Source organism: Lepidochelys kempii, chromosome 12, assembly GCF_965140285.1.
Source record: "Lepidochelys kempii isolate rLepKem1 chromosome 12, rLepKem1.hap1, whole genome shotgun sequence".
NCBI lineage: Eukaryota > Metazoa > Chordata > Testudines > Cheloniidae > Lepidochelys > Lepidochelys kempii.
The window spans coordinates 38,151,256-38,168,021 of NC_136391.1; the positions used below are offsets into that span (position 1 = coordinate 38,151,256).

General features: G+C 46.0%; 1 protein-coding gene across 3 annotated transcripts in view; it reads left to right on the forward strand.

The window, feature by feature from the left end:
• JPH3 (junctophilin 3) overlaps positions 1–16,766 on the forward strand; it is a 126,200-nt gene that overhangs the window by 74,879 nt on the left and 34,555 nt on the right. For 2 of the 3 annotated variants that reach the window (XR_012154539.2, XM_073308146.2), the window contains exon 3: positions 11,069–11,193. Coding sequence is in view for 2 of the 3 variants with exons in the window: in XM_073308146.2 (XP_073164247.1) it covers positions 11,069–11,193 (125 nt within the window). In the remaining variant the exon portion in view is untranslated. Of the gene's footprint in view, positions 1–11,068; positions 11,194–16,766 lie in introns of those variants that run through there. The other variant, XM_073308147.2, reaches the window with a different exon arrangement.

Sequence of the window (16,766 nt, forward strand, 5' to 3'; positions counted from 1 at the left end):
TGTAGGCTCTGGGGATGAGGGGTTTTGGGTGAATGAGGGGGCTCTGGCCTGGGGCCAAGGGGTTTGGAGTGCGGAAGTGGGCTCAGGGCTGTGGCAGGAGGTTGAGGTGCGGGAGGGGGTGCAGGCTCCAGCTGGGGGTGTGGGCTCTGGGGTAGGGCCGGGGACGAGGGTTTTGGGGTGCAGGAGGGGGCTCCGGGATGGGGCAGGGGGTTGGAGTGTGGGAGAGGGTGCAGACTCCAGGAGGGAGTTTGGGTGAGGGTGGGGATGTGGGTTCTGGGAGGGAGTTAGGCTGGGGGAGGGGGAGGGGTGTGGGCTCTGGGAGGGAGTTAGGATGTGGGAGGGAGTTCTGACTTCAGACAGGAGGTTCGGGGTGCAGGCTCCGGCTGGGCAGTGCTTACCTCAGGCGGTTCATGGTCCGTGGTGCAGTGGGGCTAAGGCGGACTCCCTGCCTGCCCTGGCTCCACGCTGCTCCCGGAAGCGGCCAGCAAGTCTAGCCCCTAGGCGGACGCGTGGCCAGGTGTCTTGGCACTGTGCCTAGGCGCGGGGGGCAGCACACGGAGCTTCCACGACCACCCCTGCACCTAGGGGTCAGATATGCCGGCTGCGCCCGGGGAGCTGCGCAGAGCCAGGGCAGACAGGGAGCCTGCCTTAGCCCCGCTGTGCTGCCAACTGGACTTTTAATGGCCCAGTCAGCAGTGCTGACCGGAGCTGCTAGGGCCCCTTTTCGACTGGGCATTCCAGTCAAAAACCAGACACCCGGCAACCAGACGCCAGGGACATCCTGTCTTTGGGGAACAAAGCAATGAAAAGCAAGAAGACAATTTAGCAGCCATTTACTGAGGAAACCTCTTAAAGTGGGTGTTGTGTTCATGAAATAACCAGGAACGTGGTTAGGACTGAAAACCAGTAAGGCCTCTAGACTTAGGATTGCGTTTCGGGTATGTAACCAGTTCTACTTCCAGTATTCTTACTCACTATCCATTTGCATCTCTATTCTTCATTAATAAACTTCTTGTTTTTATTATAAATGCATCTCGCTGCTGTGGTAGTAAGCAGGGACTGGCAGAGCCCTGAGGAGAGTGCTTGAGTGGCTGACAGGCTGGCAATGTCAAAGAGCTGGCATCCAGCTACCCTGAGAAAGTCTCCCTCACACTGGAGGGTAACAAGGTGATTTCCAGTCCTACATGCCCTGAGAAAGCATCACACCCTCATTGAAGTCGATGGGAATTTAGCTATTGACTCCACAGGGAGCAGGAATGGGCTGTAGGCACCTAAATGTCTTTGAGAATCTGGTCATTAGGGCCTGGTCCTGCAGCTGTGGTGAACCCCAGGACTCAGCGAAGCACAGAGAATTGTGTGAAAGTTAGAGGTGAGGTTTTGGGACCCCAAAGAGTCTATCCCCTCTTTACTCTTCAGCAGGTTCTAGACTGATCTCAATACACGTTGGGAGTATTTACTGCAGGAGTATTCACACAGCACTGACTCCAGATATACATGACCAATAAAGCTCAGAGTTTTGGACCTTGTTTGCAAGCCTCGGTGTCTTTATGGAGGGTCTGTCTGATAACACCCATATGTACTTTTGCTTTGGGTTTGCATGGGTTCACCTTAGGGTTAAGGAAAAAATAAAAATGTTTGTTTGCCTGGGAGGTGCAGAATCACATGAGAAGCATGGTCCTTTAATGTCATGTGATTTTGCAAAACAGTGTTTCACCCAATGCAAAATATTTGACCAAATGGCTTTTTCCTCACATCAAAAGTGGGAAAAATACATCTTACTTCCTACTTTTAGCATAGAGCCAACTCATTTGAACACAGACCCATTTTTGCTCAGATAATGTGTTACCTTTGCAAAAAAAAATTTGGAGACAGATCTATTTTCCATTTGGTAACAAAATGCAAAGAAACCAGAGTACAAGTCTTTTGCATGCTTACCATTCTCCCTCCCCAAACTCTGCTTTTGCCCTTCAATTCAAACCAAGTCAAAACTCCAGAGCTGCTATAAAATCAGCCTCGGCTGACAGATACCCTAATCCTTTCACACAAAGCCAGGGCAGAGTTTCAGATATATAATGAACATCTTGACTGGCTCTTTCCCCAAACAAAGCCCCGACTGACCTGTTGGCATTCCTGAAAGCCAGACTCTTCCTTTCAAATCAGTTTATTCCATCTTCTTATAGCTTAGACAGAACAGATAAGCTTGGCATTACAGTCCATTCTTAGTTAGTATCCCTTCACCACTGTTAGCGTCAGCCAAATCACAACAGATCTGAAAAGATCTGCAGAAATCTGTTTGGTTGTTATTTTTCCCACTGCCAGTTCTGCCTTCCAATTTGACAAGTTGCCCAGTAATCAGAAATAAGTGAATTGGTTCAGGGGAGGGAGGGGAGAAGAATCAGAACCAGCCCCAAATTTGGCTCCCCTGTCCACCTCAACCAAACCAGAGCTGTCACTCCACCCAATTGTGAGCATTCAGATGCGGGATGACCTGGACCTCCAACCCCCGCTGCCCTTGCCAGCTCTGCCCCAGCCAAAATCCCTACTACAGACGAATGGCCTGATATTCTACAATTAGCTTTAATATTTGGAGCCATTACTATAGTAAAAAGAAAAGGAGTACTTGTGGCACCTTAGAGACTAACCAATTTATCCGATGAAGTGAGCTGTAGCTCACGAAAGCTCATGCTCAAATAAATTGGTTAGTCTCTAAGGTGCCACAAGTACTCCTTTTCTTTTTGCGAATACAGACTAACACGGCTGTTACTCTGAAACCTGTCATTACTATAGTGTTATCTTATTTTTTATTTGTCATGTTAATATTATGGTAGCACCTTGGAGGCCCAACAGAAGTCAGGGTCCCGTGGTGCTTGGCACTGTCTGAAAACCTACTAAGGCACTGTCTGAAAACCTGTCCAGAAGAACTTAGGGACCAAGTAGGAAGAAGAGGCCACAAGTGGGGATAACAAATGGAGGAGGAAGAGCAATGGTAGCCAATGCTCATCGGAACACAGGGTCACGTAACCTAGCTATATGCGTGATCAGCAGCTTTTTGATCGGAGTTAAAGATATAAATAAACAGGAACTATTCATGGTTAGGAATTTCTATATTTTCATCTCTGTCCATTTATATGACCATTCCTCCCCTGCTGCCCCCTATGTCTTTCTCACTCAGCTACCACATCCCACACTTAGATCTGTCCCCAGTCCTTTATTTTTAAAAACAATTCCCTGAATACCTGATGCCAGCAGCTCCAGCCCAACACAGCAGCTGCTCTCAGAGTTATGGTTATACCAAAGGGAAAGCTTAAACCTTAGTTTTATAGTGGTTTCTAGGAGGTTACAGGGTGGCAGTACGGCTATTCCCGAGCACATTCCAAAGTCACTGCAGTCTTGTAACTCAGCGAGTCCCATTCACAAAAAAGCAGAACGCGATGCTGAAACTGCTGCTTTGCTGTTCAGCTGGGGACCATGTGTTCTTTGTAATATATCCAGAGTTCATCTTTTTACACGCAGCTAGCCCCAGGTTACTTAAAGTTAGACTCAGCCACGTGAGGCAGGAGAAGAGCAATTAAAATGTGTGTGTCATGTAGGCGGACTTGCTTTACAAGGAAATAAAAATCAAGCAATTAACTGGGGAATTAAGATCTAGTGCACGCTATAGACAGCATGCATATAAAAAGGAGACAGCTGTTAAATATAGTGCCTGAGATACTCAGGCTAGCACTAACTGGATTACTTGCACTTATTTGGGAATACTTATGTATTTTATTATACAACGTATGGATCACCATAATTCTACTTTTCACTTCAATGCCGCCTTCCTTCCAAGCATCTTAGAGCGCATTACAAACAATTAAGCCCACCCACGCCTTTGTGCAGCGGTGTGCATTGTATCCGTTTTGCGGGAATTGGGTATATTTTATAATGGAGATCACTTAATTAATATCATTTATTTTTACTATACCAGGGGCAAATCCCAAAAGCGGCTAAGCAACCACAGCTGCCTCAGGCCCACCCCGGATGCCCACAGTCAAGTTATCATCCAAAGCTCATTGTACTCAATGGGCAAACTCCTGTTGACTTTGGTGGGTCTTGTATTCAACCCTCATGGCCAGACATTCCCATCCGCTTCCGTGAACAGAGGGAAGCCTGAGCATGTGGATCTCTGAGGGGGGAGTAATGTATAGAACAGGGAAGTGCTGCCCTTCTTCCCATAGGGGGTTCTGCAGTAGTCCAGCTCTGTGGGTTGAGAGGGATGTAAGGGGGACCAGGCTGTGCTGCATTCTCCCACCCAAACCCTCAGGTCAAAGCAGTACAGGTTACCACAGACAGAGGGGCCAGGTCCTCAGCCCAGATTGAGGCCCTGGACCTGTGATTTCCCTGATGGAGGGGAATCCCACAGTGACATAAAGCTGGTGTAGCTGGTTCTATGCCACCCATTCTCCATCCTCTCTTCTATGAAGGATGTGTTGTGGGGCATGTCAGGGGAATAGCTGGACCACATTGTGCACTTGGGATTCTGGCTGGTGGCAGCCTTGAGGGCTTTCCACCTGACATTAGAGCATCCCAACGTATGTCTACGCTGCAGTTAGACACCTGTGGCTGGCCCGTGTCAGCTGACTCAAGCTCCTGAGACTTGGGCTAAGGGGCTGGTTAGTTGCAGTGTAGACGTTCAGGCTCAGGCTGCAGCCCTCCCACCTTGCAGGGTCCTAGAGCCCTGGCTCCACCCTGAGTGTTTACACCGCAATTAAACAGGCCCACAGCCCGAGCCCAAGTCAGCTGGCATGGGCCAGTTGCAGGTTTTTAATTGCAGTGTAGACATGCCCTCAGTGTCCACTTTGACTGGCATTGGTTTGGCCTGTAGGGTCAGGGGAGCAGAAATTTACCATATTGCGACCTCTGAACCCCACCCCAGGTGCACCAAGCAGAGCCCCAAGTCTGCAGTCCTCCATGAGTCTCCCCTTCCATTCTGTGGGGTCCCCTTGGAGTGAATGGGAGTTCCCGAGTGCTCTGATGTCAATGGACATCACGCAGCACTGGTCCAAGACCCTGCATTCCCTGGCAGTAGCTAATTGCAGACACCATGTAATGTTACTTAAACCCATTGTTGTGCCTGGGTGTTTGCTTGACAATAATATAGGTGTGATTGCGAAGAATGAATGGAAGCAAGATCAGGGCCCAGAATAGATTCTCATGGCTCTCGATCCCGCCTTTAACTTACTGCTCTGTAAAACTACCCTCTCCTAATTTAGACAATTATGAAGGACACAACAGCAGGACAAGAGGAGAGGCCTTTTGGGGGGTTTTTAGTCTCAAAAGATTCAGGGGGCAAACAATAAAACAGCATGTGCTCTGAAAACATCTGCAAGTAAAGTGCAACAGTTCTCTCAAGAGATGCAATAGAGCCGCAAACTGTATATTGACAATTGTGTGTGGCAGGCAGGCATAAATTCTACAAACCTTAGTCCTCGCCTCTAAGAAGAGTTAGAAGAGAGGCGAGTATATATATTTAAAGAACATCAACACTCTGGACAAATATAATGGAACTAACAAGTGCCTTGTTAAACTTCCTGGCTGAATCATCTTTCTTTGGTAACATCACATCTGCACTACGAGATCTTTGAGGGAATAGCCATGTCTTCAGACTTGTCTCAACAGTGGTTGGCTCACAGCTGGTGCTATAGAACTAATAATGATTTAATAAATAAATATGATTAATAAATAGCAGCCAAGGTTTTAGGGCATAAGGAAAACGACTGCACCTTGGACTGAAAATCAGCCTCCAGTTGTCAGTGCAACTACAGGCATTTTATCCCAAGGCTAGCCAGACACCATCAGCCCTCAGTGTGATATGACAATCGACTACAGGGCTGATCCTCACCCAGCGTGAATTCAAACAGATCCTTTGTGGAGGTATATGAATTTGGATCAGCTGAGGCTCCAACCCTTTGTATGCTATAGGTCTGTTACTTATATGGTAGCTCTTTTGGGCTGGGACCAATATGTACATAGGTTATAAGTACAGTGCCTAGCACAACAGGATCCTGATCATGGACTCTAGTCAGTACTGTAATAATAAAAGTTAAAATGATGAACTTTACTTACAATCAAAGACTGGTCTCTAGTCCTTATTTTCTAACATAATAGTGTAAGTTGATATATTTATATCTCACTCCAAAGGAATCCCAAATGTAAACCACCCAATATGCACATTATACCCTTCATCTACCACTGCCAGGAGTGCAGGGGACTGGACCAGATGACCTCTCGAGTTCCCTTCCAGTCCTACAATTCTAGGAGACTCTTGAGGTACATATACACTGATTAAAAAAAAATCCATGGCACTGAGTCTCAGAGCCCAAGTTAGCTGTGGGACTCAGGCTGCAAGGCTATTAAATTGCAGTGTAGACATCCAGGCTTGGCCTGGCACCTGGGCTCTGAGACCCCTTTGGGGAGGAGACTCTCAGAGCCCAGGCTTCAGTCTGAACATCTACACTGCAATTTTTAACCCTGCAGCCTAAGCCAAAGTCAGCTGACCTGGGCTCTGTGGCTTGGTGCCGTGGGGTTTTTATCACAATGTAGATGCACTCTTCATCTCAGGGGTTTGGTAAACACAAGCCTCTGTCACATGCAGTCCTTCCTCCAGGGAGAGCCTGTGTGGATACTTTTGGGGATGATGCGCTGTGTGTTTTTATTCAAGATGGGCACTTTACACTTGGAATGCAAAGTGGAGGTGTCTGTGGTGGTCCTCCAGAAGCTCAGTCCACACTTTTGGACCAGGACATTATGGAGTACTGGTTCAATACTGACACAGATGGAAAAGCCCCCAAATGAAACACCACCACCACGTATATCAGGCAATGGCACCTGGGAGTTTCCCTACCCAGGCAGCTACCCAGAGCTGACCAGTATCCTGACTGTAAGCTAGATCTAGAATTTTTATTTCTGGTGAATCTAGCAGCTAATATTGAGGCTTATATTTTAGCTTTTTTAAATTTAAATTTCACAGTTGCAGGAAATTATGAGGGGGGGTCAGACAATCTTTAGTAACAGTAGATATTGTGATTCAAACAGTTAACGCCTTTTAATGATTAAAACACTACTTGTCAACATCACATGTCAAAAATATACAAAGTAAATATTGAGTCTGATTTAAGGATAAGTTCTCAAGTAGCATTTTTCTTAATTTTCCTGTCAATGTCTATTAGTATAGATGGAAATGTTTTTTCTCAGTTTGTGTGTGTACAGCAAAATCACCATTTAGCAACATTTACTGAGAAAAAGCTAATCCTTCCAAGCCTTGCTATAGGCATGTATGAAACCCCAAAGGGACCCATCCAAATAGCGTGTGATTACACAGTTTGCATGTTTTTGGACTCTAAATTTCTCCAGTGTGCTGAACTGGATTCCTGCTGAGTTCTAGTTTTCCAGCAGGTGGCTGGGCACAGCCTGGAGCCGGCTTCCTTCTAAGGCCTGGCACCAGTGAAGGAGAAAGCTTGCTCATTGTGCCCTGCAGTTTCTGGAGCAAGACCTCGGCTGGCAGTGCCCTGCTGAATTAGGCTGTGTTTGGAGTTAAAAATGGTAATCTTGCCAATGTTGAGCTCTGAGACAGACAGGAGCCCAGCATCTGCTGAGCTCTGCACTCTGAGCTCCTCTGGCGCAATCCCTTTGGAAGGGAAAGCAGAACGTTGGTGATCTTTGCACACATTCTGTCTGTGTCATCTTTACTCAGTTGATTGCATTGGTTTTGCCTCCTTGCACCCTGAGGTCAAACTAGCTGATGAAGTCAAACTGTCCCCTGTCTGTTTCATGCACCATCACTAACAGGCACCAAGAACAGAGTCATTCTTTGGGTGTCTTGCTTGCTCTCTGAAGAATGTTGTAGGAGGCAGAGTGTAAAATGCTGCACTCGTCAAAGCAAGTGTTTTAATCGCTCTTCCAGAGACCAAAGGCCAAGAACGTTTGTTTTCTTCTACAGCACTTTTAAAAAGGAGTTTATATATTTGAGAAACTGTATGGGAATTGGCCATATACATATTATCAGAACTACTGCCGCTGCAGCACCTTAAATTGGAGAGGGGTCAGAGAAGAGCCACAAGAATGACCTAAGGATTCAAATACACGCCTTATATTGGGTGCCTTGATCACAATCTATAAGCGCCTACACAGGGTACAAAATTGTGGTAATGGGCTCTTTCATATAGCAGACAAAAGGTCCAAGAAGATCCAGTGGGTGGAAGTTGAAGCTAGACAAATTCAGGCTGGAAATAAACCACAAGTTTGTTCCAATGGTTAATTACCCTCACTGTTTACCAAGGGTTATGGTGGATTCTCCATTACAGAGAGTTTTTAAATCAAGATTGGATTTTCTTTTTTCTTAAACAATCTATGCACTAGTTCAAACAGGAATTAGCTCAGGGAAGTCCTATGCCTGTGTCAGACCAGACAACGGTGGTCCCTTCTTGCCTTTTAATTTATGAATCTGTGGAAAATAGCCCTTAAGGAACTGGCCATAGTGATGCCCTCCATACACCAGGGCTTTTGGGAGGGGGGGCTATAGTGTGTATAGAAGACAAAGCCCCTGCTATCGGGCTGGTCCTGATAATAATCGGGACATCTGGTCTCCCTATATCAGTGTCATCTCCACTACTCTCGCACTGCCACCTTAAATAACACTTTAGGAACTAGTCATATCAATGCCATCAGCTACTCCAGTGGAGCCAATTTATCTAAACCTGGCACCTGTGAAAGAAACAGAACGTGTCAACAAGCGACAGGTCTGTACTGCTTTCTGCAGTTATGCATCATGCTGATATTATTACACAGTACCCTGCTGTGACAGAATGATTGCAGATGTAGGTGCATAGCAATAGTACCTTCTAGCCTGGACTCAAATAACTGACCACACACAAAAAAACCCAGACATTTATTTTGAGTACACTTAGTACTTGTTTTTTTAAACTACATTGTGTAGAATGTATCCTATTGCCATTTAGTTGGGGATTGGTCCTGCTTTGAGCAGGGGGTTGGACTAGATGACCTCCTGAGGTCCCTTCCAACCCTGATATTCTAGGATTCTATATTCTTATTTTCTATGTAAATGAGTTTGTCAGAGCACTGCACTCAGTTCTGGGCACTTGCAGTGACAGATTTGGAAAACTTAGAGGGAATTCAGAGATCAGCAACAAAAATGATTGAAGGAGCTGGAGGGACTGACTGGGGTGTGAAGAAGAGTCAGTCTATTGGCAGTGCTCCCTTTACCCGAGTGTCTAGGCACTAACATTTTTTAAGGGTACATCTATAGCTTGGCTGAGTGGGGCGTGGTAGGATAATGGTTTACCATTAGTCAAAGGATGCATACAGCAAGGACAAGGAGGGATTGTAGAAGGGCAAGCAACTCCAAGCAATGGGATGAAATTAAGAAAAATGTAGGCTACCGGGAACACTGCAAGAACAATTAGTCAGTAGAAAAGTCCCCCAAGGGAAGGAGTGTTATGTCCAGGACTTGAGACTTTAAAAACATGGATTAATAATAACCTATAAAAAGGTACAGTAGGTAGGGCTGGTTGAAAACTCACTGCCAACTGCCTTTCAGTGGAGATCTGTGTTTGATGAAATACAAGATTTTGTGAAAACTGCTTTTCATGGAAAATTTCAATTTTTCAATCAAAAGTGAACTTTTTGATCTTTTTGGCCAAAAACCAAAAAAAAATAAAAAAATTGATTCAGAAATGCTGCCTTGGTGCCTCATGGGAGCTGTAGTTTGTGTGCCTGCTGCCCCTAATCTTTTTTATGGGTGAGATTCCCCAGCCAGACTACATTTCCCATGGTGCACCATGGCCAAGGACTCCATATTGGCTCAAGAGAAGAGACCATGGGAGATGTACTCCAGCTAGAGAGCTCAGCCTATAGAGAATGGGATCCTGAGTACAGTGAATGAATAATAATTATTTTTTAAAGAGGCTTAACGCTTTCCTGCCCCCACTGCAAAAAAAACAAAAACAAAAAACCAACAACCCTAAATGAAACAAAATAAAAATTGGGAAAAAGTTCATTTTGGGTCGGTGTTGTCTTTTGTTTGACCCAAAACAACTTTCTTTTTTTCTCCCCCAGCTGAAACTATTTGGCAAATTCAACCCAAATTCGAGCAAAACTACCTGTGACCTAAACTGAATTTTTTGGTGAAATATATTTGTCCAAAAAACTTCACCTAGCTGTTGTCGTGCCCCCACCCTCCAGCTACAGCTCCCACGAAGCACCATGGTGGCATCGCCAACTGAAACTTTGGCTTTTCCACTAAAAGTTTTCAGCTGACAACCTTTTGCAATAAAGTCAAAGTTTCCCACAGAAAGCACCTGTTTTCTAACTAGTGACTTCAGGGGATAATTCTGCTCAGGCTGAGGTGACCCATGGGTTTTGATTCGGAGATGAAGGAGTTTTGGTCAGGTTTGTGCATCAGTGTTACTGCTCAGAATGCTCATTAGCCAGTTGATTGTCTGTTTCCCAACTCAGCATCAGCCCATCTGTTTTAGGGGTGGCAAGCACTGAGTGCCTCCTGGAGAGGCTGAGCATGCCCGTCTTTTCCGGGCAAGCTGAAGGCTCTTTGCATGGCCTGGAGTTCCTCAGCACTTCAAAGGACCGAGTTCTTAGTGCACATTTAATACCCAATATTTTCAAACAGACTAATTCCTTTGCTGCAAACAACTGCCACAGCAAAACCCTGACAAAAGGTTACAGTAGGGGCTGTCTAAGGGGGAGAGGTTCCCATTAAAGCGTGGCTTTTGTAGCTCCAAACGGGGCTGATCTGTTTGCCGTGTGAGGTCTCTCTTGAAGAAACAGGTTCAAGAACATTGGACACCCGCAGGGCACTGAACAGTCCCAGAGCTGGTGCCTAGACCAGAAGAAAAGCTCTGTGTTTAGCTAGGTAACTAGTCGGGGTAGGGAGGAAGGGGGCTCTGAGCTAGAATGGCAATGATCATTGCTACTGCTGCAGCTCTTTGAATGACACCTCTTTCCCACTTGAATAACTGAGGTACCTAATTAGTCTTTGTCGCTCATTCTCTTGCAGGACTTCCCACTCCAGGGCTAAAGCAGACGCAGCTGTGACAGCAGCGCAGAAAGCTCAGGAGGAAGCTCGGATTGCCAGGATCACTGCCAAAGAGTTTTCGCCTTCCTTCCAACACAGGGAAAACGGTCAGTCTGCACTGCAGAGCCGGCCAGTCTCCCTAGATGACTTCATTGTGTGTGTGCGTGCATGTGTTGAATGGTACAATGCATAGGGGCATTTTGGGGGTTCTCGGAGACAGGGCGGCCTGGAGCTACAGGGGGACAAAGAGGAAGTTTGCCCCCACCCCAATAATCTTCAAGGGCCCCCAAACTAGCCAAAATTTGTACAAAGTTAGTCAGCATTAAGTAGTAGAAGTGACAGTGACAAAATACTGACACAGTAGCCAAATTTTACTTTTTAAAACTCTTATAATGCAAGATTTTTCAGGGGTCTAACTAGTCCCACCGACTCCTGGAACGTTGGTTGTTTTTTAAATTGCAACATCCTGGGCCCCCAAAATACCCACTTGCCCCCACAGACTGGGATTCTAGAACCAGCCCTGCACCTGGGTCTATGTCAATTATTGATCTTACTCCCATGCTCCTGTTTCATCACTGAGCCAATCCTTACATGCTTTCTCCTTTCAACTCCTTGAACCTGACCTGCCTCTTTAGGCTTTCCAAAATATTGTTCCACCCAACCCTGCTCAGCTCAGATTGTGATCCAATGTGAGGACAGCCAAGAACAGATACAGCTTTTTCAAAGACATTAGACTTGTGCAGCACCTGGCTCTGGGGCTGTCTGCCCCTCCCAGCCCTTTGAGAGTCACCCAGTCAAAGCAGGCTCTAAAATGATAAAGCCGTAGAGAAACAGATCAGCTAGGAAGACCCACCCATGGCCTTAGACTTCAACCCCACCCCATCATTGATGCGTGAATTTCAATGCTCTTGTGAGGATGCAGCTGTTCTCCACCTGCATTCAGTGGGGTGCCACTTTTGTGTTACCAACTCACAATTTTATCATGAGTCTTGCAATAATTTTACTTAAAACTCCAGCTTTTGGAGTCATATGAAAATCTCAACTTTCATTTAAAAAAAAGTAAGTTTCTAGCTCAACATTTATTTTTTATTTTATTTTTTTAAAATCTTCTGATTTTTAAGCCAAGCTCATGTTTCTTGAACCTGACTCATAAGGGGTTGGGAACGTTGCTGTTTTGTTTAACTTCTTCCTCCTTTCCCTATAAATATATGAGTTGGAGGATGGTTGGGTTCACAGGTGAATGATCATGTGCATCGTAAGTAGTGTAGTCTAGTGGATAGAGGCATTGGAGTGGGACTAGGAAACCTGGATTATATTCCTGGCTCTGTCCCTGACCAGCTGGGTGAGCTTAGGCAACTCACTGCTCTGTGCCTCAGTTTTCCCATCCATCAAATGGGAATAAGGATACTGACCTCGTTTGAAAAGTGCTTTGATATTTACTGATGAGAAGCATTATAAAAGGATTAGATAGTAGTATTGCATGTGTGTGTCCATTGGTGACTATGTGTAATTGTGTGTTTGAATCTGTGAAAGGGGGTTTGTGTATCAGACACAGCAAAGAGAGGGTTTGTGCATATAGGTCTGTATGTGCATGGAATGTGGTTCCTCATTTGGTGCCTGGTCTGAGGCTAGGAGCAGAAGTTCTGTCAGAGGCAGTTCAGCAGCCAGCATGATGAGGGAGCATCAGCTCAGCTTACTGTAAAACCAGGCTTGAAAGCAGCTTGTTTTCCTCTGGGCACTACTTTGCTGCTTGATGTTTTGTCCAAAGTTTTACCCATTGTAGTATGAAATTTGTCAGGGCTGTGAAACTGCAGGGTATTTATGGACAACAGGGTTGATCTCATGTAAGGCTCATGAGAAAGCAAAGCCAAGCCCCAAATAAAAATAAAGCCAGGCAGGGCCATATTAGGCCACAAAAGTTCCAGAGGCAGATCATTCCCTTCAAATGTGTGTGCATGCGCATCAGAGAGTAGGAGGGGGACAGGTATAAGTGAGGGTAGTTGGGAAGATCTAAGACTAAACTGCATTGATTAACATAGGTGAATGGTATTATTCAAACATTTTAGCAGACTACACTCTCATGAGAAGGCTGCTACCACCAGTTTTTCTCAAGCTCTTCAATCGGAGGTTACTCATGCATCCTAATTGCTTCAGTGTCTGATGTTGGTGACTCATTACGTTGGTACTAGTCTCCCTGAGTCTGTGCCCCAGTGTGGCATTAAGGGGCTGTGCCTTCTTTAGGACAACATGTTCCATCCACTTGTTGGAGTCATCAAGGATCCATGGTGCTTTTCATAAGTGTTGGGACGGCTAGCTGTTGTGGCCTGGCCAAATTCAAATTTGAGTACATATATTTTCCTATGTTCTCACATTGTTTCAGCTGGATGTGAAATTCATCTTCACTTTCCATTGTTGCTGCGAGCGGTAGAACCGCTTACCTGTGCCACTCGAGAGGTGGCTGCATTTCACTGGTGCCTGACATGATTCTCATCTAGAGAGAGAAAGCTGAATTCATCCCTCGTGTGATTCCACAGAGTTACACTGGGAGTGTCTTTTGCCCACACTAGGTAAAAGTTGTGACTTCTTTGGCATGCTTAAGCATGAGCTACACCATATAAATGTACGATATTATCCTTGTTATTATACTAGTAACAATCAACAGCCACAGTCCTTTTCTGCAGGGAAACCGCCCTGATGAGCGCTCCTTGAGATCACGTTTGGCTACCTTAGATGGCCCCAGGAAGCCCTTCCCAGTGCTATCATGCATCAGTCTGTTAGAAGGACATTACATAAAACATTTCAAAGATTAGTATATTGGAAAATCCTTGTATGGCAGGAAGATGGACTAGGAATGACCCCAGGAGGACTTTTCCAGCTGAGGATAGAAATATATTCACAGGCATGATGCTTGCTGGTTGAGGGCAAGGTGACAATGGAAATGTTACATAACCCAAGGGTTATATAGACATAAACATTAAGGTGCCCAGATCTGAGATTTCTCCATTGCTTTGGGGCTAAGCATTAGCTTAATGCACTCGTTATGTGGAAAATTCTATAGAAATTAAGATGGGACTTTAGGCCTCTAGAGAAATTTCTATAGAACCCCAACTGAATTTAAAGGGGCACCATCAACTTAAAATCACAGTGCTGGCCTGAAAACGTTTCTGCCTGCTAACCTCTCAAATGACCATAACCAAAAGAAATTAGAGCAAGAAAATATTTTCTGTATTTTTAATGTTGTCACACTGGGCATTTGTACATAGTCCATTTCTTTAGTCACTCTGTTGTTTCACACAGCAACAAGGGAGATGGAGACATTTTTAAAAGCAGGCAAATGGGGTTGTAAACCCACAAAAGTTGTCAGGGGTCTCTGATAGCGATTTGTACTACTTTTCTTAATAGATATATTTCAGGTTGACTGTGTCGCTTTTATAGAGAGAATAACCATAGCCAACCCATATGGCAGGGTGCAACAGGGTTACCACCTCCAGAGTCCGTCCCCCCATGGCCTGGGGTGGCCCTACAGCATCTCTGCCTCAGTTTCCCCACAATGACTTGGCCGTTCAGCTAAGGTATTAACAAAATTCCACCCCTTCCAGGGTATCCAGTTCCAAAAACAAAACACAAACTTTTTGCCCATCTCCAGCAAGGCCCAGCTCCTCTTCCCCAAGGGGGCTGTCTTCTCTTCTCTAATTCAAGCACTCCCCTGAGCACACTTTGGACTCAGTTTACATCCTGTCCTTTTCATCCTCCCCTCAACCCCTTGGGGTTGCGCTCTCTCTCACAAGCAACCCCTCCCAGGTTTTCCTGCCTAGAGTCCTCCACATGCCTCTCTCTGCCTGGCTTGTGTTTGCCTCTGACCCTCTCACCACCATCTGCTCCTCTTTTTAGCCAGCTGGCCACTGCTGGGCTTCCTTTTAAGTCCCACCCTGCACAGGTGTAGCAGGGCAGGACTAACAGACCTTAAAGGGGTAGGCCATCTGTTAGATAGGGATATAGTTCTCTACCAAATTCGAATGGAGGATTTAAAAACCCGATTGTCATTTTCAGAGTTCCCCGTAAGGGATCAGGAGAAATACACAGAGAGACCTACAGCCCCCCGTTCCCTCCTCCCCGTTAAACATTCCCACATTATGCTCTGTCTTCCTTCCATCACATGACAAGGTTAAGTCTCAGGTTGTTTCCAGACCCCATTGGTTATAAAATAACTATACAGATTTAAAGCTTCACAAACCTATGCAGTATGATTAAAAAAGAGTCTCTGGCCTTACCCTGCCCCTGTATGAGACTCCCATATTCCAGTGAGATTCTTTGTTTGGCGTGGTGATACCAGCAGGGTGGATATTGGAGTGTCCCTTCGGAGTAGGTTAGTCTGGAACTGGAAAAGGAGGGGAAGAAAAGGACCTGTTCAGTGCCTCCGGAGCCACATCTCCTGTACTCTCATGCAGCATGGAGTATTCAGCTGGTGCTGTAGGTCTAAGGATGGCTGTCTGCTTTGCCTGGTTTCCACTGAGAGCAGCAAAGGGGAAAGGAGACCATAAGGGGGCCAGTTGTGGCTCCCTAAACCTGGGGCTGTTCTATGCCAGCCATGGCCCAGAGGGGCTCCTGTAATATATGCTGGCTGGCGTGAACCCCTGGGAGCCATCTGCTAGCTGGGAATTGCTGAAGCACGATGTGCTCCAGCCACAGCCTTCTCCTGCCCCCTTCCCAAGCCCAGCATGCCCCCTACACTAGGCACCACAGAAAGGCTGGCATGGGACCCAGATACTCTAGGGAGGAGAAGGGAGGGGATCCATGGTTGGAGAGATGCAGACAGGTTCCGAGTCCTTTGTGCCACCAGAATGGCACAGAGGGGATAGAGCTGTTTCGAGAACCTGACCCTAGAGGTATAAGAATTTTTTCCCCTCCAAGTGACTGGCTGCTCTGAGACGCTACTCGTGGTCTCCTCACTGTCCCTGCTTTTCAAGTTCAAACGCTTTATTTTCGTGCTATTAAAAAACACCCCTCCTCCTGCCCCCCCCCAATTGGTTCATCTGTCAGATTTACTGAGCAGTGGGTTTGGCTCAGACACATTTGTAGTTTGTAGGATGGGGCTGGCATTCAGCATCTGCTCCTCACTTAAGTACAGCAGGCGTTTGATTATTCACTCCTCACTGTCGTTCCTTTGTTCTTACTGTATGCATCTGTCTGTCTTTGCCCTGAAACATTTCTGACCATTTTCCTCTCTGTCTTTCCAGGAACCTCCCCCACTACCCCAGGTTTACACGATGTCAAGCCAGCATCCTTGACATCTGTACCCCTCTCCATGTATCCATTCTGTACATTCCATGCACTTCCAAATGGCAAGGAGCATGAAATAACCTCCTAGACCTTAATTATGGATGCCAATCTGAGTGTCTGTAATGAGCTCATATGAATGCCCCTGAATGTGGGAGGTGGGGTTTGAAATCTGGATATAAATCTGACTGGTCCCAAAATCAGAATGTGTTTAGTTTTAATCCATCAGTAAGATGGGTTCTGGATCTGTGTCCCTTGCTATCCATCAGAGGAGTGAGGTTCTGGAACATCCTTCCAACAGGAGTGGGGGCAAACAACCAAACTCGTTTTAAGATGGAGCTTGATACATTTATGAGTGGGATTATAGGAGAGGGTTGCCTGGGATAGCAGGGCCTTGATTGGA